The 25,324-nt window shown below is 43.2% G+C and overlaps 1 protein-coding gene and 1 pseudogene across 5 annotated transcripts; both read left to right on the forward strand.

The window, feature by feature from the left end:
• The first annotated feature begins 11,910 nt into the window (after positions 1-11,910).
• LOC136537882 (protein WHAT'S THIS FACTOR 9, mitochondrial-like) lies at positions 11,911-14,485 on the forward strand. 5 transcript variants are annotated; one of them, XM_066529854.1, is made up of 2 exons: positions 11,911-13,288; positions 14,016-14,485. In XM_066529854.1, exon 1 carries the CDS (start codon positions 12,015-12,017, stop codon positions 13,164-13,166), a length of 1,152 nt encoding a protein of 383 aa, XP_066385951.1. In that variant the 5' UTR covers positions 11,911-12,014; the 3' UTR covers positions 13,167-13,288; positions 14,016-14,485. The 5 variants fall into 5 exon arrangements, with proteins under 5 accessions (XP_066385951.1, XP_066385952.1, XP_066385953.1 ...); XM_066529855.1 differs by having other exon boundaries at positions 14,267-14,485; XM_066529856.1 differs by having other exon boundaries at positions 14,334-14,485.
• A 2,199-nt stretch (positions 14,486-16,684) lies between these two features.
• Positions 16,685-21,610, forward strand: LOC136537883 (uncharacterized; annotated as a pseudogene).
• Positions 21,611-25,324: the final 3,714 nt, after the last annotated feature.

Consider the following 25,324-nt stretch of genomic DNA (forward strand, 5'->3'; position numbering starts at 1 on the left):
TTGCTCAAGAATATTTATCCAATGAGCCACATGATGCTACTAACAATGTTGTTAAGATTGATATAGCTACATCATGTGATGATTTAATCATTGAGAGCATTGGGCAAAGTTCTAGTAGTAAGGGCAAGCAAGTGGTTAAGACCGATAATTATGATGAGTATGTCAAGCTCAAGAATGACAATGAAAAGCTAAAGAAAGATCTTGAAGAGCTCAAAACCACCAACACTATAGTGCTAGAAACTCTTGATCATGATAGTGACTTGATTCTTGAGAATGAGAAGCTCAAAGAAGAGAACATAAAACTCAAGGAAGAGAAAAACAATGATGCACTCAAGGAAAAGAACAAGAAGCTCAAGTTGGAGAAAGAGCATCTTAAGATTGGATTGAGCAAATTCACAAGAGGCAAGCATCTTCAAAGTGAGCTACTAATGAACACTATCATGAAGATAGATATAAATGGCATTGGGTACTTGGCAAACCAAGAGAAGAAGGCTCAAGCTAAACAACAACACAAGTCAAAGCCAAAGCCAAAGAGATGTTTTGAGTGTAGACAAGAAGGCCACTTTGCCCATGAGTGCCAAACTCCACCACCACAACCCTTGCCCAAGCATGCTAGACCTTTTGCTTTCAATGCTCATTATATGCTTAGAAAGGATTCTAGTGGAAAGATAAAAGTCATGTTCTTAGGACCTCCCAACAAAAATAGGTCTAAGAAAATTTGGGTAGCAAAGTTACTTGTTGAGAAGGTGAAGGGCCCTCAACAAGTTTGGGTTCCTAAAGCTTGATCTCTTGTGTATATGTGAACTACAAGACCGGTGGAAGTCATTGGGTAATTGATAGTGGTTGCACACAACATATGACCGGTGATCCTCGTATGTTCACCTCACTAGATGAAGAAGTAGATGGACAAGAAAGAATCATATTTGAAGATAATTCAAAGGGCAAGGTTAAAGGATTAGGCAAAGTGGCAATATCAAATGATTATTCTATCTCAAATGTGCTATATGTTGCTTCATTGAGCTTTAACTTGCTATCCGTTGGACAATTGTGTGATCTTGGCTTTCAATACTTGTTTACCAAGAAGGAAGTTGTTGTATCTAAGAAGGATGATGATCAAGTGATATTCAAAGGATTTAGATACAACAACCTATATCTAGTGGACTTCATCTCTAAAGATGCTAATTTGAAGACTTGCCTATTCACCAAAATAACACTTGGGTGGCTATGGCATAGAAAACTTGCTCATGTTGGGATGAGCTCACTCAAGAAGCTAATGAAGAATGATTTGGTGAGAAGGTTGAAGGATGTGAAGTTTGAGAAGGACAAGCTTTGTAGTGCATGTCAAGCCGGCAAGCAAGTTGCAAATACTCATCCAATAAAAGCTTTCATATCAACCACAAGAGTGCTAGAACTCCTTCACATTGACTTATTTGGACCAACAACATACAAGAGTTTGGGAGGAAATCTTTATTGTCTTGTGATTGTTGATGACTACTCAAGATACACATGGGTGTTCTTCCTTCATGATAAATCCAAAGTTGCATCATACTTTAAGAAGTTTGCCAAGAGAGCACAAAATGAATTTGAAGTGAAGCTCAAGAAGACTAGAAGTGACAACAACAAAGAATTTGACAACACAAACATAGAAGCCTATTGTGATGAAGTTGGGATCAAGCATGATGTCTCCGCAACATATACTCCTCAACAAAATGGTGTAGTTGAGAGAAAGAACTGGACATTGATCACTCTTGCAAGAACAATGCTTGATGAGTACAACACTCCCAAAGCTCTATGGGCGGAAGCTATCAACACCACTTGCTATGCATCCAACCACATATTCCTTCAAAAGTTTCTTAGCAAGACACCTTATGAGTTGCTCAATGGGAAGAAGCCTAATGTCTCCTTCTTTAGGGTGTTTGGTTGCAAATGTTACATCTATAAAAAGTGACAATACCTAGGGAAGTTTTAAAGATGTTGTGATATTGGTTTTCTTATTGGTTACTCATCAAAGTCCAAAGCATATAGAGTATTTAATCATGCCACCGGCTTGGTTGAAGAAACGTATGATGTGGAATTTGATGAATCTAACGGCTCTCAAGGAGCATATGAGAATCTTGATGATGTAGGTGATAAACCATTGAGGGAGGCTATAAAGAACATTTTTGTTGGAGACATCAAGCCTAATAATGATGAAAATGATGTACAAGTGATTAATCCTCCTTCATCAAGTGTGCCATAAGATGGTGAAAAAGATGGGAGAGTAGAAAATAAAGACACTCATATCTCCCATGAGCAAATGGTGACACAAGCACATGATGTTGATGCTCCACAACCTCCCCCTCAAGTGGTTGATAGAAAAAATCACCTCTACTATAAGCTCATCCACAAGATCTCATCATAGAGAGTTCATCAAAGGGAGTAATAACTCGATCTCAAAACCTTGCTTCATTTATTGAACATCACTCTTTTGTCTCTTGCTTTGAGCCTACTAAGGTAGAAGAAGCTCTTCAAGATCCAAATTGGATAAATGCTATGCATGAAGAGTTAAACAACTTCACTCGCAATAAAGTTTGGACTCTTGAAGAGCGACCATAAGGCGCAAGAGTCATTGGAACAAAGTGGGTGTTCTACAACAAGCAAGATGATCAAGACATTGTTGTGAGGGGACAAGGCAAGACTAGTTGCAAAGGGGCTCTCTCAAGTTGAAGGTTTGGATTTTGGAGAGACATTTGCACCAGTTGCAAGACTAGAAGCCATTCATATCCTCCTTGCTTTTGCATCACATTATGAAATGAAACTATATCAAATGGATGTGAAAAGTGCTTTTTTAAATGGCTTTATTAATGAACTAGTCTATGTTGATCAACCTCCGAGTTTGAAGACCCTAGATATCCTAATCATATTTATAGGTTGTCCAAGGCATTATATGGGTTTAAGCAAGCCCTAAGAGCTTGGTATGAGCGTCTTCGGGACTTCCTCATTGAGAAGGTCTTCACTATATCAAATGATTGGAGAGCTTACATTCTTTCTTGGTTTTCAAGTCAAGCAAATGAGAGAAGGGATTTTTATCTCTCAAGAGAAATATACAAATGATTTTCTCAAGAGATTCAAGTTGGATGAATGTAAGTCAATCAAGACACCAATGCTAACTAATGTACATCTTGACCTAGATGAGGGAGGTAACACGGTTGATCAAACTCTCTACCACTCTATGATTGGTAGCTTGTTATATTTAACCGCATATAGGTCTGACATCATGTTTAGTATGTATGTATGCTAGATTTCAAGCTAATCCTAAGGAAACTCATTTGATTGCTGTTAAAAGAATCCTTAGGTATCTTAAGCATGCACCAAGCATTGGCCTTTGGTATCCTAAAGGAGCTATATTTGAATTAGTTGGCTATTCCGATTCGGATTATGCCAGTTGCAAAGTTGATAGAAAAAGCACATCCGGAGGGTGCCATTTGCTTGGTAGATCACTTGTGTCTTGGTCCTCCAAAAAACAAAATAGTGTGGCTTTGTCCACCGCCAAAGCAGAATATATTGTCACGGGTGCTTGTTGTGCACAAATACTTTATATGAAATAAATTTTGCTAGACTATGGTGTAGTTCTAGAAAAGGTACCTCTTTTGTGCGACAATGAAAGTACGGTAAAACTTGCAAATAATTCGGTTCAATACTCTCGCGCCAAGCACATAGATATTGGCCACCACTTTCTTAGAGATCATGTTACAAAGAATGATATTTCATTAGAAGGTGTAAGAACCGATGATCAATTGGTGGATATCTTCACTAAACCGCTAGATGAGATGACTTTTTGTCGATTGCGGAATGAGCTCAATGTTTTTGATTTTAGTAACTTTACTAAAAAATGAGCTTATGTTGTCCTTTGCATTACATTGTAATATACAACATGCTTACTTTATGGTAATGCACATAGGGTTTATCTAACATAGTTAAGATAACCGTTGAAAAGCGAGTGAAGAAGCTTAACCTTGGATCAAACTTGACAAGCAACTAGATTTACTTTCAAGTATTGCATTGCATATGCATGAATATTGTTTTGTCGTTTCTCTTCAATTGCCCTCTTATTGCCTATTTTCTTAAAAAGAATTATAGCCTAAGGCAAAATACTTTGAAAAAATTTGAGGGTTTGAGAGAGGTCACTCACATCAGTCCCAATTGGTATTTATTTGGGTCTTATTAAAGTTGAGACTTGATTGGGAATAGGCAGCATGAAGGAACTTTTAAGATTTGCTAAAAAAGAGTGACCGAATGCTGCACTAGACTCTGAAGTCCAGCGTCTGGTCAGTTCATAGGAGGTGAACCTTGCTACGAAGGAGTGACTAGACTCTACTGTCCAGCGTCTGATCAGAAGGCATTCCTGCGTCCGGTCAATCGAAGACGATGAAGACAAGTTGGACCAAACTCTGGCTGTGTTCGGTCAGTGGTGATCGGATGCGTCCGGTCATGATTCTAAGGGTTTTAGACCTCTCTAGAATCGACCGGACTCTGGGTGGCAGTGTCCGGTCATTGCCACTGGAGCGTCCGGTTAGTAGAAAACATACAGGATCCGGATCCTTTCTTGTTTCCTTTTTTATTCTATCGGAGGAACCCATATAACCGCCGTGCCACACATGACCTAATTCATCCCACAAGCTAGCCACACCGACATCACCACATCCGTGCCTTGCCTCGCATCTCATTGACACATCCCGCGTAGCCCTGCTCTAGTGCCCGTGCGCCGCCATTCACCACTGTATCACATCGTCATGCCCCGCGATGTCATGCCACTAAAGCAGCGCCACTTGACCGCACTGTGCTGCCGTACCCATGCACATGCCTCGCTCCTGTGCCACCATGCCTGAGCCCTATGCCAGCGTCGCCTCTATGCCAGCAAAAGCAATGCCGGTGCCCTAGCCGCCTTCATCAACACTGCCGTGCCATCTTCCTGCATCATCTCCCCATGCTAGCAACTCCACGCCTGATCCAGCGCAACAATGTCTCACCAAACCCTAGCCTCGCATTGCTGTCCCGGTGGTTCCCCATGTATCATTCCTCTGCTCTTCAATTCACCGATTGATCAGGTAGCGAGCCCTTGTTTCCAATTTCATATCTATTGCTTGCTTCTTAGGGTTTCGTATCACTAGATATGTTTTAATTATTCATATATCTGATCTATTCTAACGTGCAGCGAGTTGGTGTTTCTGAGGTCTCATTGACAGTTGTCAGTCAACTCGGGGCCAAGCTCGCAAGTACGGATTGAGGCCAAGCCTCAGAAGTGACAGTTGGCAGTTGATCTTTATCAGAGGTAGTAGTTCATTTTAGATGGCCCATGTCAAGAATGCCGGTGGTGGTCTAGGTGATGAGGATCCGAGGCGTCCACCTCTCTTGCCTACTGATGCAAAAGGCAAGGAGACGAAGAAGCTTGCAACGAAGAAGCATAAGTATCCAAATGCTGACACAGCAAGAGCAGCCGCAGTTGCAGCTGCCACAGAGCGTGCAGAGGTAGGAGGTGCTAGGAGTGGTGTAGTCATTGTAGATCAGCTTTCTCTAGCTCAGAGGGTCGCTGTCCAGGAGGTTGAGCATCATCATGGTGGTCTAGCTGGGACAGCCATGGTTGGAGGACGGCATGTCGCTATTGATGAGAGTCAGCCTTAGGGGGAGTCATAGTAGGAGCCATAGCCAGTAGAGCAGACTCAGGAGGGAGAGCAGTCCGAGGAGACAGAGCTGGCACCTCAGCCATAGTTACACTGCTCTGGTCGTACTCGTACCCAAGTGACACCAAGGGCAGAGACACAGCAGAGGGGTTCTCATCCGCCTCCTAGACCATAGGGTCCGCCTCTAGTGACTCATCTGGATTTGAGGACCGCCATGGCCAAGTAGGTGCAACAGCTCAGGTTTGTTCAGTTTGAGGAGTGGTTTCCGTTGAGGCAGGGTGAGCGTGCATCAGAGGGCTTCTACACACCACTACAAGAGGATTTTTATCATGCATATCTTAACAGTGGGGCTGTATTCAGATTATAGAGGGTGTGCAACATTGAGTCCATTGTAGCAGCAGCTAGAGAGCATATTCGCCCTTACCTATCCTACTTGCCAGGGCTGACAGACTTACTCGGATGAATAGACTTATATGTTCCATCTTGGGTTCATAAGTTCTATGCACTTTGGATTGACCTGCAGCACAGATTTATACATTTTGCTTTTAGAGGCAGAGACTATAGGCTAATGAGCTTTAGGGTCAGAGAGATACTCAGGCTTCAAGAGCAGCCTATCCAGCTACATGAGGTGTGCTATGGACAGATAGTGCCTCCCAGACGCCCTCATGGTGGTCTTGTACCCCCTACAGATCTAGTCCACCATTGCTTCATAGAGCCTTTCGATGAGGGGTCGAGTAGGACTCCCAGTGATCTCACTCCTATAGCTAGAGTGCTTGATGATATCATGAGGAGGACACTACTTCCAAGGATGGAATATCGTGAGGGATTGACTCGCATTCAGCTGTGGCTTCTGAACTCTCTGATGCAGCAGACTATATTTGATATTTGGAATCTCCTTCTATCAGAGATAGAGGATACTATTGCAGAGGGGTTCAAAGGTCACCGATAGTTGCCCTATGCCCATTAGATTATTTTTCTGATACATAGGGCAGTTACTGTAAGGCCACCTAAGATGCTGGCAGAGTATAGTGGTGCTACTACAGAGTTCCCTACATACAACATGACTTAGATGCTCCACCATAGTGTAGGGAGGACACCTAGCCAATCACACCATCGCCTAGAGGTGTCAGAGACTGTAGCCTAGCAGGATGAGACCATCAGGGGCATAGCGGCTATAGAGGAGGAGCAGTTAGATGCTCAGTAGGAGGGGATGGTTGAGAGCGTCCCTAGTGATAGCTTAGATGATGACTACTAGGCTATCCCTCAGAGGCCTCCACGACGATATGATCATGAGGCTGGTAGCTCCAGTTTAGCTCCACCTACACCACAGACAGACCCTGGTCTACTTGTTATCCTTGAGCAGATGAGGCAGGATCAGGCTCGCCAGGCCTAGGAGACCGCTGCTACTTTCACACAGTTTTTGACCAGGCAGGATGAGTTTTAGTGATAGCAGCAGGTGATCCAGCAGTAGCAGTAGGCCATGCATCAGCAGCAGCTTCTCATGCAGCAGCAGTTACTTGGGTTTATGCAGCATGTTGTGACAGCTATTGGGGCTCCACTACCACAGCCTTCACCCCATATCGGCCAGCCTACCACCACTTCTATGACTCTAATTGTACATCCTAGTGGGCTTCAGAGTTAGGGACAGCCACCAGCATAGTTTCCTTCTCCTACAGAGCAGGTGTCCCAGTGGTTTGCCTCGCCAGTGCTAGCCCCATAGTTCACACCTTTTTAGACGGGCTTCACATCGGCTCATACTTCCTCGCTGCTTGTGCTAGAAACTACAGTCTCTAGGAGCCTTGGTGCTACCTTCAGTGAGTGAACAGGGCAGCTAACTCTGCCATATCTACATGTTCTAGGTCCTTTCATAGTTGCACCTATTATCGGGACTACAGAGATGCTCCCTTCTTTAGTTGCATCATCAGAGCCACATGCTACAGTCATACCTGTAGAGTCTCAGGCCGTACCAGTCCCTGATCCGACCTAGACCGCTTTAGCATCGCTTCTAGCTACAGAGGGTTAGACAACTTAGAGCTTAGGATCAGATGATGATGGCACACCGTTCCAGCTCGCTCCTCGTACCTCAACGCCTGACTCGTCTGCTGCAGCCCCGCCGACCGACCCTTAGGTTTTGGTGTTTGACGCTAAAGAGGGAGAGGGATCGAGTATGTTAGACTTAGGGGGAGCGACTTATCTAGGGGGAGTTTAGATTATCTATTATATTTGGTTTTTATGTGTGATACACTATTATGCATTCATGTGTTTACTTTCATGCATCAAACTATATTTATGTGATAGTGATATCTATGTGATCATGACATTTGACATGTGTGCTCTCTACTTTGAATTATTTATATATCATATCACTTGTGTTATGCTCATTTGCTTTGCTTCCACGTTTTACTCTGATGCAAATGAGCTTTATTACTTATACTCATGCTTATTTCATATCTTTTGAGTACATTATATTGGCTTGGGTCATATAAGCTTGCCTAACTCTTTTGTTCTTATTGTCAAAAGCTTATATGAACCAAGCATGTTAAAAACCTCATCTCTTTCACATACTCGAGGTTGTATTGTCATCAATCACCAAAAAGGGAGAGATTGAAAGCATCTAGGCCCCTAGTTCGGTTTTGGTGATTAATGACAATACGTAATTACTATGATTAACGTGTGTTTTGCAGAGGCAATTAAGTTAGGTCATGGTAATGGAGATTGATTGGGCAATCATGGTTGTCATGCCCCTACGATGGAAATCATTTTGGTTTTCAAAGGATGGACGACAAGGTTAAGGATAAACTAGTTCTAAGTATCGTTTGGAGTTGGAGAGACACTTAGAGTAGCTTAGGACTTTGTTTTTCCTTTGGCCATACTATTAAGAGGGGGTATAGACGGGTAGCTTGACTTAGATAAGTCTAGTGGGTTAGATGTGGTGCACACTTGCTAAATCTAGCACTAGGTAGCTCCTGAAAAGCCTTTAGATCAATTGGAGCAAACTTCATTCACGTTTGATTGAGAGTTGAAAGTGAATGGAGGGTCAAATGCTGATCGGACGTTGGTTCTAGTGTGACCGGACGCTGGCGCAGAGTCCGGTCAGTTTATTTGATCAAGGTGAAATCATCTGGCGTGATCGGACGCTGAGAGGTGAGTGACCGAACGCTGGGTCCCAGCATCCAGTTGACTCCAGTAAGGTTCTAGAGAGGAAAAATCATGACCGGACGCGTCCGGTCACAACTTAAACACTAGAAGTCGGGGAGAACTGACCGGAGCGTCCGGTCACCCCGCAGAGGCACATAACGGTTCATTTTGAACACAGGTGTATAAATACTTCCTCTATTCATGTGAGGGGTACTTTTGCTCATTCCAACAGCTGAGAAACACCCTTGAGAGTGTCAAGAAGAGTAAGGTCCTAGTAAGGTGATTGAGATTTAAGAATCCAAGAGTGAGACCTCATTAGTGAAAGCAAGAGTAGCAAAGTATGCATCCACCCTTCTCATTAGGCTTGTCGTGATCAAGTGAGAGTTCGTGCTTGTTACTCTTGGTGATCACCATCACCTAGACAGCTTAGTAGTGATTGAGAGCTTGATGATCATCCGATGGAGCTTGTGGATGACTCAACTCAAGTTGTGAGCGGTTGTGGGTGATTCACCATGATGAAGTGTCAAAGAATCAACCCATAGAGAGCACTTGATCCTTGCGCGGATCAAGAGGGAGCTACACCCTTGCGTGGGTGCTCCAACGAGGACTAGTGGAAAGTGACGACTCTTCGATACCTCGACAAAATATCGCCGCGTTCCTCCTTCTCTCTTTACTTTGAACATTTACTTTGAGCAATTCAATTCTTGTCTTTATATTCATAGAATTGTCATGCTAGAGTAGGATTGAAACTTAGGTTGCAAGACTTTTTGTGTGGTAGAACATTAGAAACACTTTCTAGGCACATGCGGTGAAGTTGGGCTAACCGTAGGGTTTAATTATTGTAAAGAAATTTAGAATTAGTCTAATTCACCTCCTCTTGAACATCTTGATCTTTCAACAATTTTAGAACCTAAATAAAGGCATAATAAAACTTCAAATTAGAATAAATATCTGGAAGAGAGCTTTTTAAAAATGAGCAAGCATATATGCTAACATACAACTATACATATTCCTCCTGTCCGAAAAGAGAAGTCGTTTTCTCTTTTCAAGAAGTCAACTTTTAAAAAAAATTGACCAATTTTATATAAAAGAATAAAAATATTTATAATATATAGTTAGTATTATTAGATAGATCGTTGAATATACTTTCATAATAAAACTTACTTGAAGATATAAATGTTACACAATATTTTCTACGAACCTAGTCAAAGTAGAAAAAAATTAACCTACACACATCCGATAAGACTTTCTTTTCGGGACGGAGGAAGTACTCATCTCTATGAACCAGACTCATCAAAATGTTAGATTGGGTCGGCACTCGGTGTGACATAGTCGAGATTTGAACCCGCGTTCATCGGTATTTTTATATTCGTGCAAGTAATTGAACAGATTACGTGCAATATATTAAAGCGATTGCAATTACGAAGAAACCTTTTATTGCGTGTGTGTTATGTGCCGGGGATTGCAAGGACGTGGGGTGTTGTGTGTTCATGATGTTGATCCGGGACTCTCTACCCTTTCGTATGTAGTTTGAGGGTAAAGTTACATATTCGTTACCTCGACCGGATATATAGTATGTTCGTTTGCTTGTATACGATCGTGGATTATAAGCTGGAACAGTATTTTTCTCTTACACCAAACCAACCAGCAGTAAATAATCCACGATTGTTTACGATGAAACGAACGGGCTGATAGATCCTATCTCTTTATTACTGAGTCTGCCTTGCTTTCTGACTGCGCCTGAAGTTGGGTCATGCATAGGTTACCATTGCATATCTTAAGGCTGTGTTTAGTTCGCGAAATTTAAAAATTTGGCTACTGTAGCACTTTCATTTTTATTTGGCAATTAGTGTTCAATCATAGACTAATTAGACTCAAAACGTTCGTTTCGCGATTTCCAACCAAACTGTGCAATTAGTTTTTTTCGTCTACATTTAATACTCCATGCACGTATCGCAAGATTCGATGTGATGACTACTATAGACTTTTTGAGAAACGTTTTGGGAACTAAACACAGCCTAAGTTTTTAGCTGGCTATACGGCGAGTATAAAGTTACTGATGGATATTTAGTTGGCATGGATTAATTATGCCTTTAAATGCTATTGATACGAATAGCATGTCTTCTACTCCCTCGATCTCGAAAAAAAGTATAGCTATTGAGTTTATAATATTAGTAAAATTTTTATCTCTAAAAAGTTTATTAGGATAACATATTCAACGATTTATCTAATATAATTAATAATTATGCACTATAAATATTAATATTTTCTTATATGTTTTGTTAAAGGTCTTGTTCGCTTGTCGTATAATCCGTACTTTTTAGTTGAAACAGTGTTTTTCTCTCCCAACAAATCAGTCGGAAGAGTGTTTCGGCTTGTTTTTTCAGCGAAACGAACGGAGCTAAAGTTGAAAATATTTGTTTTTTCGGAAGTGAGAAAATATTTGACTTTTTGGAAGTGAGAACGGCACTTTTTATAGGACGGAGGACATAAATGATATACGAACTGTCTTCTAAATAATTTATTTTAATATATTTTTTGAATCCGGATCAATTCATTGCATACTTGCTGACAAATCGTCAGCAACCAGAACACGTATGTTTACAGGAACATAGCACGAAATGTGCTCCTCCCCTCACCTCAACACACGACAGACCCAAAACAGTGAGCTCATGCGCCGCTTTGTTACAAAAGCGAGGCCTAAAAACACCGAAAATTCAAAAAATTGGACTCAACTAAGAACTTCGACTCCTCCACTAAGCCACCAGCCGAACATAGTTTAGTTCGCTTAAACTTATCGATACTATTTTTCAGTTATATAATAATATTTTTCTTTCATAATAAATTAGTATAAATATTAGCATCGTAGCAAAACATATAAAAAAAACACGCTAATGCTCGCAAGCACTGCTGATCCGCACCGCTGCCCGGCTGAGGCCTTGTTTGATATATACGTATCTATTTTAATTTATATATGTTAAAATAAAATAAAATAAAATTTTATTTTATTTTACTTCAATTCATCTCGACTTATCTGAATCGAGATGAATTCATGCGCATCAAACCCGGCCTGTGCGTGGGGGAGAGCGCCGCGGGGGATGGAGTCGCCCGCGCTTGTGCAGTTGTGCAGACAGGAGCAGACACAGCCCCACCCTTCTTCCTCCGCCGTTGCTGCCTCCGTCCAAAGCTTCCGGAAACCCACCTAAACCCCGCACCATGCAGTTCCTCGCGAAACCTCGGTCGCTCGAGCCTCTCCCTCCCCTCGCCGTCCACCTCCAGTCCATGGCGTACGTGAACGTGATGATGCGACGGAAGAAGGACTCCTCGTTCGATGCCGTCCCTGAGCTCTCCCACGCGCGCGACATCCGCCCGTTCGTCTCCCTCGCGCGCCTCCTCTCCCCGTCGCCCACCCCCGTATCTGCGGTCTCCAAGCTCGGCCCCTCCCTCGAGACCCCAGACCGCCGGGTCACCGCTTTCCTCCGCCGCTTCCCCGCCGCCTTCGTCGAGTCCGTGGGGCAGCACAACATCCCCTGGTTCCGGCTCTCTGATGCCGCCGCCCGACTCCTGCGGGAGGAGCGGGACGTCTTCGCCGCCCGCCGTGCCGATGTCTGTGGCCGCCTGCGCCGCGTCGTCCTGATGAGCCCGCGACGCCGCCTCCCGCTCCGTGTCGCTCAGGGCATGCTCTGGCATCTTGGCATCCCTGAGGACTACTTTAAGGACCTGGATCACGACATTGCACAGGATGGATTCAAGATTGCAATTTCAGGAGATGGTGACGATTGGAGGGAATTAGGGCTAATCGACGATGCAAAGGATGAAGAAATGCCTCTGTCAGTTCTCCAGCTGAATGCTATGAGGAAGTTGGGGTCAGTGGAAGAGGTGTCTGTCCCGCTCTTCCCGTCAAAGGGTCTTCGGTTGAAGCAAAAGATTAAGGACTGGTTGGAACGGTTCCAGAGGCTCCCTTATGTATCTCCATATGAGGATTTCAGCCACATCAATCGGGGTAGTGATGTTTCAGAGAAGCGGGCAGTCGGGGTGCTCCATGAGCTGCTTAGTCTGTTTGTGACATGCTCTGCTGAGAGGCGGCGGTTATGCTGCCTCCGGCAGCACCTGGGGCTGCCACAGAACTTCCATCTTGTGTTTGAGCGGCACCCGCATGTGTTCTACTTATTGTTAAAGGAGAAGACATGCTTTGTTGTCCTCAAAGAAGCGTACATGGCTGGGGAAGACACTGCAATTGAGGAGCACCCCATGTTGGAAGTGCGTAAGAAGTATGTTGAGTTGATGGAGCAGTCACGGGAAATCATAAGGTGCCGACAGAGCGGGAAGCCTATTGAACTGGAGTCTAAGGTATGTGGGGATAGCTGAGAAGAAGGGTGGGAAATCATGTGCAAATATGACCTCTTCAACAAGAATGAGGATATCTACTCTTGGTAGGAGCCAGTTTATTGCTAATTTTTTGCAGAGAAATACATCGAGTGCTGAAACAGGTTGGTGACTATGAGATTTAAGCTGCATTCTTATTTTTCCAGTTGTTTATTACTTGACTGTATAGTATTGATGTCTCAATCACACAAAAGTCATAGTTTCGCGACAGATTTCTGATTTCCAGAACACTATCGAGCAGATGCGATTCCTCAGTTAACCCCAGAGACAAGAGACAAAAGCGACCCATCTAAGACAGCTAGAGCCTTAGAACCAAAATAGATCAATGGCCTCCAGCAAATGCCTTAGCAAGCAACTCCTGAAGGCCTTTTGTACCTGCTGTGCACCACAAATGCACACAGGCCGATTTTGCTTTAGATCTTTTAAGGTTCATATAAATCTGCCAAGTTTCCTGGCCTTTTAATGTTGCAAAGCCATGCATATTTTTTGACTAGGGTGCTGCGCTTTCCCTATTTTGAGGGTTACAATTTAGCTATCTTTCAAATTGCTTTTCTGGTGTAAGACAACTGTTTTAGGATTATTTTTTGTTGTGGTCTTCCAATCGAAGATCCTGTTAGTAGTATCTACCGGTCAGATGCTAGAGGACCTTAACCAGGCTTCCTTTTTGAAGGGATGCTTTAAGCAGATTTTGAATCAACCTTTTTTGGGGTTCTTTGGGTTATCACATGCTGTGTCATATATGCACAACATGTCTGTTTGATGGTACTTGGGAAGTATGTTCTTTGTGGTATTATCAAACCTGTGGTGATTGTTATTCGTCTTGTATTGTAGCCTGCTGAGACATCCTATGATAGTCGCTTGCAAGAATCAAAACAACTATGGTTGCTTGTAAAATTGCCCATGAGGATAAAAAAATGGGCAAATACTGCAAAACAAATGTTTTGATTACAGATTGTAGTTTATCTATGTTATAAAGTCAGTACACACTCTTCATATGTATAAAGTCAGTACTATTGTAACTTATGCAGTCTGGGAAGGAGACTATTTCCATCGTTTACAATTTATTCAATAATGGTGTGCAGGAAGTTACTGGGCTTTCTCTGCAGTAAGCATAGTAGAAAGCATTAACCACATTGTTACTTGTATAAGGAGCTTGTAGAGTGCTCACTGATGGAGGGAAGAGTGGCTGCAATGGTGGGCTAATGGATGCTGCATTTGACTTTATCATAAAGAATGGAGGCATTAATATTGAAGATGACTACCCTTACAAAGCCATGGATGGAAAGTGCAACATCAACAGGGTACATTGTCTAACCCCATCTTCATATGGTTCCCTCCTTTGATGCGGTTGCTGGTTAACTCACATTCAGATTTGTACATTGGTTACTGAAGAAAAATGCCAAGGTTGTGAGCATTGATGGCTTTGCCGGCTCCTTTTGGAGTGTGGTTGCCAATTGTAGTCGGTTATATCTGCAATCTTGCTCAATCAATGAAAGCAAATTTAATTGCTGGTGAATCTATACTAGGCCAGCTCATGGTGTGGAAAACATCTTGTACAGTCTGTCGAACATTTTGATGAACATGAAGAGGTCCAAGATGAAGATTACTCCAACATTACTGCCAGAGATCATTGGAAACTTTTAACCACACCTTTGGCTATGCCTAAATGTTTGTGCTTTTGGATGGATTATCTCAGCTCTGTAATGATCTATCCTCTGCTAGCCATTTTCTCCACCTGCATACATACATGTTTATGAAATAAAGTGAAATCTTATCCCAATATTCCTGTATTGTTTGTGATTCCACTTTATTCCTAGAGTCACAGAGAAAAACACTATACAAGGTGGAAAGCAAGCTGCCACTAACCTGTGTTTCCTACAGCTTACTGGTCCTAGATATAAAAAAAATTAGAATATTTGATGCTTACTGCTCCGAAACATATGTTCTTAGGTATATTATTTTTCTGATAGGCAACATGAGCTTGAATAGACTTTTTTTTTAATTTGTCAGTCACTTGCTGGAGATTGTCATGTTTCAGAGTATGAACAGAAATTATGTATCTCTCTTCTACATTTTTCCCCTGGGAGGTGGGATGTTTTCTTAGTGCCATGATCCAGTTGCATGGCGGATATTCTTGTCACATGAAGTCTCTCTCTGTTACTGCTCTAAAAAATATCTTGAGAAAGATTGCCATACTTTGGTTTATGCAATAAATTGATATATGTGGATTAGCATATTGGTAATTTTGAAACATCAATTACACTTAGGATTTGGCCTTCGGTGTTAAGTATTCGGCAATGGGATGAATCTACTGGTGATGGGCAATCGGTGGTTCCCTGGTTAGTACCTTTTTATCACTGCTGCACCAATATCTCTCAATTATATGATGAATTATAAGTCCAGTACTTCCTGTTTTGCAGGGTGAAACTCGAAATAGTGCTGAGAAGTGATTAGAAAAAACATTGATGAATTTGCTCGCCATGCAGAATGTGAATCTTTACTGAATTTGTCCCACCAAAGGAGAAAATCACGGCCGTCCCTGTCTTTCATATCGAAGTTCAGAAATCAGGGCCGTACAAGACCAATATGGTTCTCGGTGTTTTGAGTTAGGGAAGGAATCCTAGATTGCATTTTTATTCTGGGAAAGATACGATCTTTGTTACTATCAAGATTGTGAGAACTATGCACTGATTCTTGGATTTGTCCAAATATAGCAAATGACTGTTTACTCATAGTCACAGTAGAAAGTTATTGTTCTTAATTGTTCAGGATTCTTGGGGTGGACCAAATGTTTACTTGAAGTCATCATTAGATCTAAACTGGTCGTAATATTACTAATGTTAAATTAGTAATGAATAAGCAAATGACTGTTTACTCAGTGAAAAATTAGTGCTCTTATTGTCACACACTACGAGGTTCTGATTTTCAGCCTGATCGCTTGCTCGTATACGATCGTGGATTATAAGCTGGAACAATATTTTTCTCTCACATCAAACCAGCTAGCAGTAAATAATCCACGATCATTTACGGCCTGATCGGTAGTATTTAAGTTTGCACAGGTTGGTTGGTTTGCACCTGATACGTTGCCTTCCTAAAATGCATATGTTCATAGGAAGAATAATGCATATGTTCATAGGAAGAATGCAAATTTGGATCGTAAACTTGTGCAAATAGTTCAACATAATTTCTCCAACTCCACCATTTCACCGATTTATAGATTAACCAGTCTCCAAGATTGTTCGTGTAATATATTTTCTTATTACTGGAATACTGGTGGGATCCTTCAGTCGATACAAAAATGTTGTGCTATGCAATTCAAAAGAAAATGAATATGGGCCACAGTTCCAAAATGTCCATAGTGGCCCAGCTGCAACCACCGTTAGCCAGCCCACCGCCCACTACGTACTCATTTTTTCCCCACATCCCTTCCACGCTTCACAGTCACAGTCACAGCGGCGCGCACCGTCTCGTCTTCCCGGTTTTCCCCGCCCCAAACCCTCCCCAAAACTCAAACGCCACCGCCCACCGCCTCCCGTCCCGTCCGGCCGCCCCAACACGCTTCTCGTTCTCGACCATGTCGGTTGCCGACGGGGATGACGACGAGGCCTTCCTCCTCGCCCTCGATGCCGCGGAGGCCGCTGCGCTGGACTCCTCCAAGCGCCGCCGCTCTCCACCACCTCGTCCTCATCGACCCCCTCCACCCTTCCCGCCACCCTGAGGGGCCCTACCTGGCCGCACTCAAGGGCAGCCACAGCTGCACCTGGAAACAGCAGATGCAAGACCATGGCTATGCCCACAAGCAGCCCCACGGCTCCAAATCCCTAGCCACGTACGGGTACCGGCGGGGCCCAGGTGGCGAGCGGATCGTGCTTCAAGTGCGGGGACCCCGGGCACTGGGCGCGGGAGTGCCCTCAGTCGGTGCCGAACACGGGGGGAGGAGATCAGATCGGCGTCGGCGGCGGCGGCGGCGGCGGTGGATATGTGAATGCGGACATGAAGGTGGAGGACAAGGCGTGCCCCTGCGGTGCCGGGACCTGTCTCGTGCTCACATCCAACACGCTGAAGGACCCCGGTCGCAAGTTCTACAAGTGTCCCATGCGGGTGAGTGTTTTGAATCAGCTGACCACATGGCCCTGAGCGCACAATTACTTGTCGATGCTAATTTGTTTGGTCTGGCATGTGCATGTTGTAATGACTAGGATGTACTTGTTGTTTTGTGTGGTCTCTGAAGGTTTTTATAGTCCTGTAGCGATTTTTGGGTCCCCTTGCTGGTTGGTCGAAGCAGTCGTGTGCTGTGTCTGTGGCATGTTGATTACTTGATTTGCTGCTCTAGTATTAGGACCAGCGATTATTCCCTACACGATCCTAGGACCTGTTTGGTAACTTAGTAATCTTTTTACAGCTGAAATTTGTTACACCTGTAATTCCTTGTGCATTAGGAAACCCTTGTATCCACTTCTGCCTGTAATTTGTTATTTTGCGGAGAGATAGAAACAAACCTGCGTCTCGCCATAGCAGCTAGTGACTTAAACAGACAGTAAAAGCAAACATCGGTAACCAAAATAGACAGTAAAAGCAAATGACGATGACCAAAGTAGCATCGGGAACAGTGATGTGAAATTGATGTCAGTTTGGGTAAACGATGGGATCCTCAGGAGCTATCAAGATCCCCTATCGATATGGTATCCCAGAGTCCGAACATTCATATTGGTGCTCAAAATTTTCACATCAGAACATCAAATTGGATATAATCGAAGAAAATTCAGACATAAGCAAAGAGCTAAACATATCAGAAAGGAGCATGAGAGCCTGAAAATGAGCGGCGGTCTTGACAGAGAACCTGAATCCCTTGCAGCTCGCTATGAGGAAGGACCAAGCATAGATGGTGGCTGCTCTGCTCTGTTGTTGTGTCACACTTGATAGTGCCATGGTGTTCTCTATAGGTTGGCCGTCCCGCTGGCTGCTGAGGTCGCATGGTCCAACATCTCCATCTCCATGGTGGCTAAACTTTTTCACATCTTTCCTGTTCATGTTCTCATGGCTGCGATAGCGTTGGCATCAAGAGGGTTGCAGCAACAGTGAGGAGAAATTTGTCAGCATCAGAGGAGGCGGGCAGGAGAGAGTCTCTGGCACAAGAGACAGACAGGGAGAGGCTGGCAGTAGTGGAGTTCTGGAGGAGGACAGCGGCAGAGAGCCATCGACCTAGTGCTGATGCAGACGATTGCCTGAGGAAGAAGGCGAAGTAAGAGAACGCAGGTCATGAGTGGCTGACATTTGTCAGGAAAAAAAAAGTGTCGCTAGCAGAGGTGGTTTTTTTAGTTCCAGGTGTTTTTGTCTAAACCGGTGGTAATTTCTTTTGGATTACATTCCATCCAAACACCTTTGTACAAGTTCAGATGTAAATTTTATGGGTACGTATTTTACAAGGGTTTTAGCTCCAAAACCGATCTTCCAAATAGCCCCTTAGCTGTGTTTCCTGGTAATGCTATTCGTCCATTTCACAATATTTGTTCAACATGCATACTGAGCAGGCACATTGTTTTTTCAGCATGCATACTGAGTAGTCATAAAATTAAATTATGCAAAATGGGTTTTAATGTATTTGTCTTTATTAGATGGAGTAATGCCATACAAGGGGATGAGGTCACAAGGGACATACAAGGGGACATCCCTTGGTGTATGCTTTTCGCGGACGATGTAGTGCTAGTTGATGAAAGCCGAACAGGAGTGAATCAAAAACTAGAGTTATGGCGGGAGACTTTGGAGTCCAAAGGTTTTAGACTCAGTAGAACTAAAACTGAGTATATGAGATGTGACTTCGGCACTACTATTCGGGAGGAGGAAGATATTAGTTTGGAAGGTCAAGTAGTACCTACAAAGGATACCTTTCGATATTTAGGATCAATGCTACAGAGAGACGGGGATATTGATGAAGATGTTAGCCATAGAATCAAAGCAGGGTGGATGAAGTGGCGGCAAGCATCTGGTGTCCTATGTGACAAAAGGGTACCACAGAAGCTAAAAGGCAAGTTTTATAGGACAGCGATTAGACCTGCTATGTTGTATGGTGCAGAATGTTCAACAGATAAGTGTCGCGGAAATGCGTATGTTGCGTTGGATTTGCGGTCGTACAAGAAGGGATCGAGTTCGGAACGATGATATACGTGATAGATTAGGGGTAGCACCAATTGAAGAGAAGCTTGTCCAACACCGGTTGAGATGGTTTGGACATGTCCAACGGAGACCTCCAGAGGCACCGGTGCATAGTGGAATCCTAAGCCAGGATAGTAACGTGAAGAGAGGCAGAGGAAGACCGAAGTTGACTTGGGTAGAGGCAATAAAAGGAGACTTGAAAGGATGGAATATACCCAAAGACTTAGCCTTAGATAGGAGTGCTTGGAAGACAGCTATTCACGTGCCTGAACCTTGATTGCTTCTGCTGGGTTTCAACTCTAGCCTACCTCAACTTGTTTGGGACTTAAAGGCTTTGTTGTTGTTGTTGTTGTTGTTGTTGTTGTTGTTGTAGATGGAGTAATGCCATGTCTACCTATGTTCTATGTTACTGTGCCTCTAGACTTCATCCTTGACAAATATCATGAAATGAGGTCCTAAATTCATGCTTAGTTTAGTTTTCTCTGGATGCATGTCCGTGGTTTAGGAGCACTCTTTGTACGTTTTCCTTGGGTGGGAGTGTGCACTTGAGCCGAAGCTTTACTCGTGCAGTAGTGTAGGATACTTAGATATGGGTTGAGGGGTACATAAGCTTGTTTGTGTTGTGAGTGATGGCACATGATGTTTAGAACACTTTTGATATGTTGTACTAGCACTTGAAAGTGAATATCTTACGCTATGTTAATTTTATAAATTATATTCTTATTGCTTAATTAGCTTGTTAGTCTTATTTAGATGGCCTCATCTTTTCAGTTGCTTAGTTTTTTTTTTATTACTATGTTATTGCTTGCCAGCTTATTGACAAATTGTGTATATTTGTAATTTGTATTGTTGGAATGGTATTCTCAGATGCCTGTTATCTTAGAATCAATGTCTCCACCTTTATAATCGCTGACATCCTGTCATCTTAAAAGCACCTACCAAATCAGCTTGGGTTTCCAATCATTAACCAGTCATTTTTTCTTTGATCACAGGGAATTTCTTTTGATGAGTTAGATTATTAGGTTACTGTTTGGCTCTAGAAAAATTGCATCAATACACAAAATAAGTTTTTTGTTTCTTTTTACTTTGGTCAAACTTGCATGGGCATCAGATGATCATAATAAGATGTCCTTGCTGACAGTGGCGGATCCAAGACGATCTGGTAGCAGTGTTGGCTACCAAGAGGCAGGGATTCACATACGTATATGCCTATAGGATTAGGCTTGATGTGTGTAATTGCAGTGTTCCACTGGTGTTCAATTGGTTTCTAACATCTGAAAAGATGTGCTAGCAAAATTCTGTTTTGATCTGTTAGATGATGTATACATGCACATGTGATATTGGAGTTACATATGGCTATTATATAAAGGACATCTGAATCTTAGGCAAGATGAAAGGCAACTTTCTTCTTGTTTCCATTTATTTTTCCTGTTTTGACTCATTTATGCTGAAATTGCTGATTGCTGATGCTATTTACTTCTTTTCTGACCATAAGGATGGGGGTTGCAACTTCTTTGAGTGGTGCGATGCTCCATCTCCTGCCCCTGCAAATGCACGAAATAACATGGTTGTACACTCAGAGACATCAGCAACAGATATGCTTTCCCCATGCGGTGCTGGAGCTTGCTTAGTTCTCATCACGAAGACAGGGAAAAATGTTGGGAGGCAGTTCTTTCCCTGCCCATTAAATCAGGTAAACTCAGGCTTTTCATTAGTTCGCCAATGCTACCTGAATTCAGGATATTTTTCCATTACCAGATAGTGGCCTATACTGGTTTGTTGTTCTGGAAGAACTTGGTCCCTTTTATCTGACACAGCTTGTTTAATAATAACATTGAACATCTGCAATCCTCCTCCTTCCTGAATTTGAGTAATCAACTAATTGTGAAATTTTTAACTTCTTTAATAATAACATTGCACATCTGCAATCATCCTCCTTCCTGAATTTTAGTTATCAACTAATTGTGAGATATTTATTGCAGGATGCCACCGATATCAAATGTCTAGATAGAAGTTGCTGTAGTGATTTGGATTATAGGCTGGAATTTTGAGCTGTTTATCTTGCAGCTGTGACTCATTAGTTGGATCTCTTGTTAATAGATAACAGAAGATGCAGATAGTATGACAGTTACTGTTGCAGAATATATTTATCAATTAGCTTTCAGTAGGCAACATCGGAGATTTGGATTTTCAAAGCACTAACTCATGGCTCATTTGTCTTCCCCTTTTGCTCTCATGGCTGAACAACTGGTTTACTTTCGGGCTATTCTTTAATCTAGACATCATTGTATAATTATTATTGATGATAGTAAAAATGGCTTGGTTACCGTTAAAGTTACACATGCCATTGCCCTGATAATTGTTGACTTTTGTTTTTGCAACAATTTCCTGTTGGTTGCCTGGTATAATAGTGCATTTCATGTCTTGGTCTTGCTAGTGGTAATGAAAGATATATCCTTATCCTATATTGTTTGTGTTTAAACTACATGATAATATTGTGAAGAATAACATTGTTTTCTTGTTACGCTTAAAGCTGCCATGTCGTTCGACCAGAACTAGGGATCTTAACAATTTAATTTATTGTCATGTTTGCTTTGCATACTAAAAATGGCCAGTTGTTGCACTAATTAAATAATACTCGCCACTTTTTAAAAAGAGGTAAAGCAGTGATTCAATCCTAGTTCCTAGATATTGTTCCTTTCTCTTAGTGGAGCACTTAATTATATTTGTATTTTCATGCAATCATGCATAGCAACTAATGCTAGGATAACAACAACAACAATAACATAGCATTTCAGTTCCAAGTAAGTTGGGGTAGGCTAGAGTTGAAACTCACCAAGAGCCCCAAGTCATGGTTCAGGTATTTTAATAGTTGTTTTTCAAGTATTCCTATTCAAACATAGATCTCTAGGTATATCCTAAACTTTTAAATCTCGGTCTTCCTCTATCTCCTCATATTATTAGCTTGCTTAGGACTCCACAATGTACTGCTGCCTCTGGAGGTCTTCTTTGGACATGGCCAAACCATCTCAACCGATGTTGGACAAACTTTTCTTCAATTGGTGCTATCTCTAAACGATCATGTATATCATCGTTCTGAACTCGGTTCATTCTTGTGTGACCGCAAATCCATTGCAATATACACATTTCTGGAACACTCAGTTGTTGAACATGTTGAATCTTTGTAGGCCAATATTCTGCTCCATACTACCTAGCCGGTCTAATCGTCGTTCTATAGAACTTGCTTTTTAGCTTTTGTGGTACCCTTTTGTCACAGAGAATGCCAGAAGCTTGTCGTCACTTGATCCACCTTGCTTTGATTCTATGGCTAACATCCGCATCAATATCTTTATCCCTCTATAGCATCGATCTTGGATATTGAAAGGTATCCTTCTTAGGCACTACTTGATCTTTTAAACTCACATCTCCCTCCTCCTGGACAACTCCGCCAAAGTTGCATCTCATGTATTCGGTTTTAGTTCTGTTCAATCTAAAACCTTTAGACTCAAGGGTCTGTCGTCGTAACTCTAGTTTCCTATTTACTTCCGCCTGGCTTTCGTCCACCAACACTACATCATCAGCGAACAACATACACCAAGGGATATCCTTTTGTATGTTCCTGGTAACTTTATCCATTACCAAGGCAAAGAGATACGAGCTTAAGGCTGATCTGTGATGAAGTCAAATTTTAATCGAAAACTAATCTGTGTTACCATCGTTTGTTCGAACATTAGTCACAACATTGTTGTACATGTTCTTGATGAGGGTCACATATTTTGATGGGACTTTATGTTTGTTCAAAGACCACCACATAATATTTCTTGGTATCTTATCATAGGCCTTTTCCAAGTCAATAAAAACCAAGTGGAGGTCCTTCTGCTTTCTAAACCACTCCATAACCTGTCTTAGTAAGAAGATTGCTTCTGTGGTTGACCTTCCGGGCATGAAACCAAATTGGCTTGTTGATATCTGCGTTGTTCCTCGTAGGCGCTGCTCGATGACTCTCTCCCATAATAACTTCATAGTGTGGCTCATCAACTTAATTCCCTAATAATTAATACAACTTTGTATATCTCCCTTGTTCTTGTAGATTTGTACCATTATGTTTCTTCTCCACTCCTCAGGCATCTTGTTCGATCGAAAAATATTGTTGACCATCTTGGTTAGCCATACTATAGCTATATCCCCGAGACATTGGGATACCATCAGGGCCCATCGCTTTACCCCCTTTTATCCTTTTCAAGGCTTCTCTAACCTTCGATTCTTTAATCCTTCACACAAAGCGTCTGTTAGTGTCATCAAACGAGACGTCCAGCTGAATGGTGATGTTCTCGTTCTCACCATTGAACAATTTATTAAAATACTTTTGCCATCTATGTCTGATCTCATCCTCCTTCACCAAGAGCTGCTCCCTCTCATCCTTTATGCACTTGATTTGGTTGAAGTCTCTTGTCTTCTGTGGCAAAACCGCCCGAAATAACACACGTACGGAGGCGCTCGTCTTCCACCAGACTCTAAGCACCCTAGAAGCAAGCTACAACGAGCGGTATCCGTCGGGCACACCCCAAGGGAGAATTCGAAAGATCCACATTTTTTCTTTAAGGATCCAATAATGAGAACGAGTTAAAGTTACAGTACTTAATGCATTTCATATATCCATAGTTCATAAAAGGTACATTATTACATTTCCAAAGTCAGAGTGCGGAATATTAAACAGCGAAATTTAAAAATAAATATCTAGCGATAAGGAACGAGGATCCGTCTGTGCCCACCAGAAGAATCCTCCACACAATGGTACTCTTCAAACATTACCTGCAATAGGGGTAAATAAACCCTGAGTACACAATGTACTCGCAAGACTTATCCGACTAGTTGTCGGGTACCTTAGAATGGGGTACCCCAAGCAAAACATCAAATGGGTCGCTAAAGTCCCATCTAAAAATAATAATAATAATAATAAAAGCTAGAAGGTAAGTCGTGGGCCCCTCACCAGCCACGACCGAGCCCCCTGGGTCCTCCCCCTCCTCGCCTCGAGCCTCGAGCAGGAGGCCTCGGCATCCTGACGCAAACTCCACTTCGTGCGAGGCTCCCCAGGGAAGGCCTCGGCAGGAGGCGTGTTCTCCGTATCGCGCGAGGCCTCTCGCACGAGGCCTCGGCACAGAGCCTGATCTCCGTCTCGCGCGAGGCCTCATTCTCTGTGTCGCCCGAGGCTGGCTCGTCCACAGCCCGTCGCCCCCCGCCTCGGTCAACCTCCCGACAGCACGTCACGTCTCATTAATACTTCAACCACTCCCGCAATCTCAGCCGGATGGTGGCTCAACGCCACAGAATGGCCGACGCGACCCGAGGTCGCATCAGCGCCATACCGGCCAGGACAGGGCACGGCGGGGGTTACCGGCCACTGTGTCCTAACACTGTGTCCACGATCCGCGCCATACCGGCTGGGACAGGGTACGACGGGGGACGGGAATTACCGGCCACTGTGTCCTAACGCTGTACCCACGATTAGCCGCCCGCTCAAGGCCTCGGCACTGTACACCAGGGCCTCGGCGATCTTGGGGTTCATGCCTGCCGAGACCTCCCCACCGCACTGCAAGCCTCGGCACCAACTAAATCCCGGTCTCGAGCACAGTCCGTCCACAATGGCTTGCACGTTCGCCGCCGCGTCCACTCCGAGGCATTCCCGGGGCTCCCACGACGCACTAGATCTGATGGGACAACCACGCCGCCCCATACTCCAAGGACGGACCTCTCCTACGACCATGCCGTCATAGGAACAGGCCACAAGGCTCGGACGTGCCACCCCTATTGGCACGCCGCCGCATAGTAATACATGTACTGTCCTTGTTCTCCCTTCAACTATAAAAGGAGAGGACTTGGGCCACTTAGCGGGAGACCGGGTAACACACAGACACACATTCCAGCCGCTTGAGAGCAACGTCTCAGACGGCCCACACGACACCCTGTCGAGACCTGGGACTAGTTTC

Source organism: Miscanthus floridulus, chromosome 2 (genome assembly GCF_019320115.1).
Source record: "Miscanthus floridulus cultivar M001 chromosome 2, ASM1932011v1, whole genome shotgun sequence".
Taxonomy (NCBI): domain Eukaryota; kingdom Viridiplantae; phylum Streptophyta; class Magnoliopsida; order Poales; family Poaceae; genus Miscanthus; species Miscanthus floridulus.

What these genes read in the sequence shown, in the direction of transcription:
- LOC136537882 (XM_066529854.1), top strand. Translation starts at nt 12,015, where the DNA reads ATGCAGTTCCTCGCGAAACCTCGGTCGCTCGAGCCTCTCCCTCCCCTC.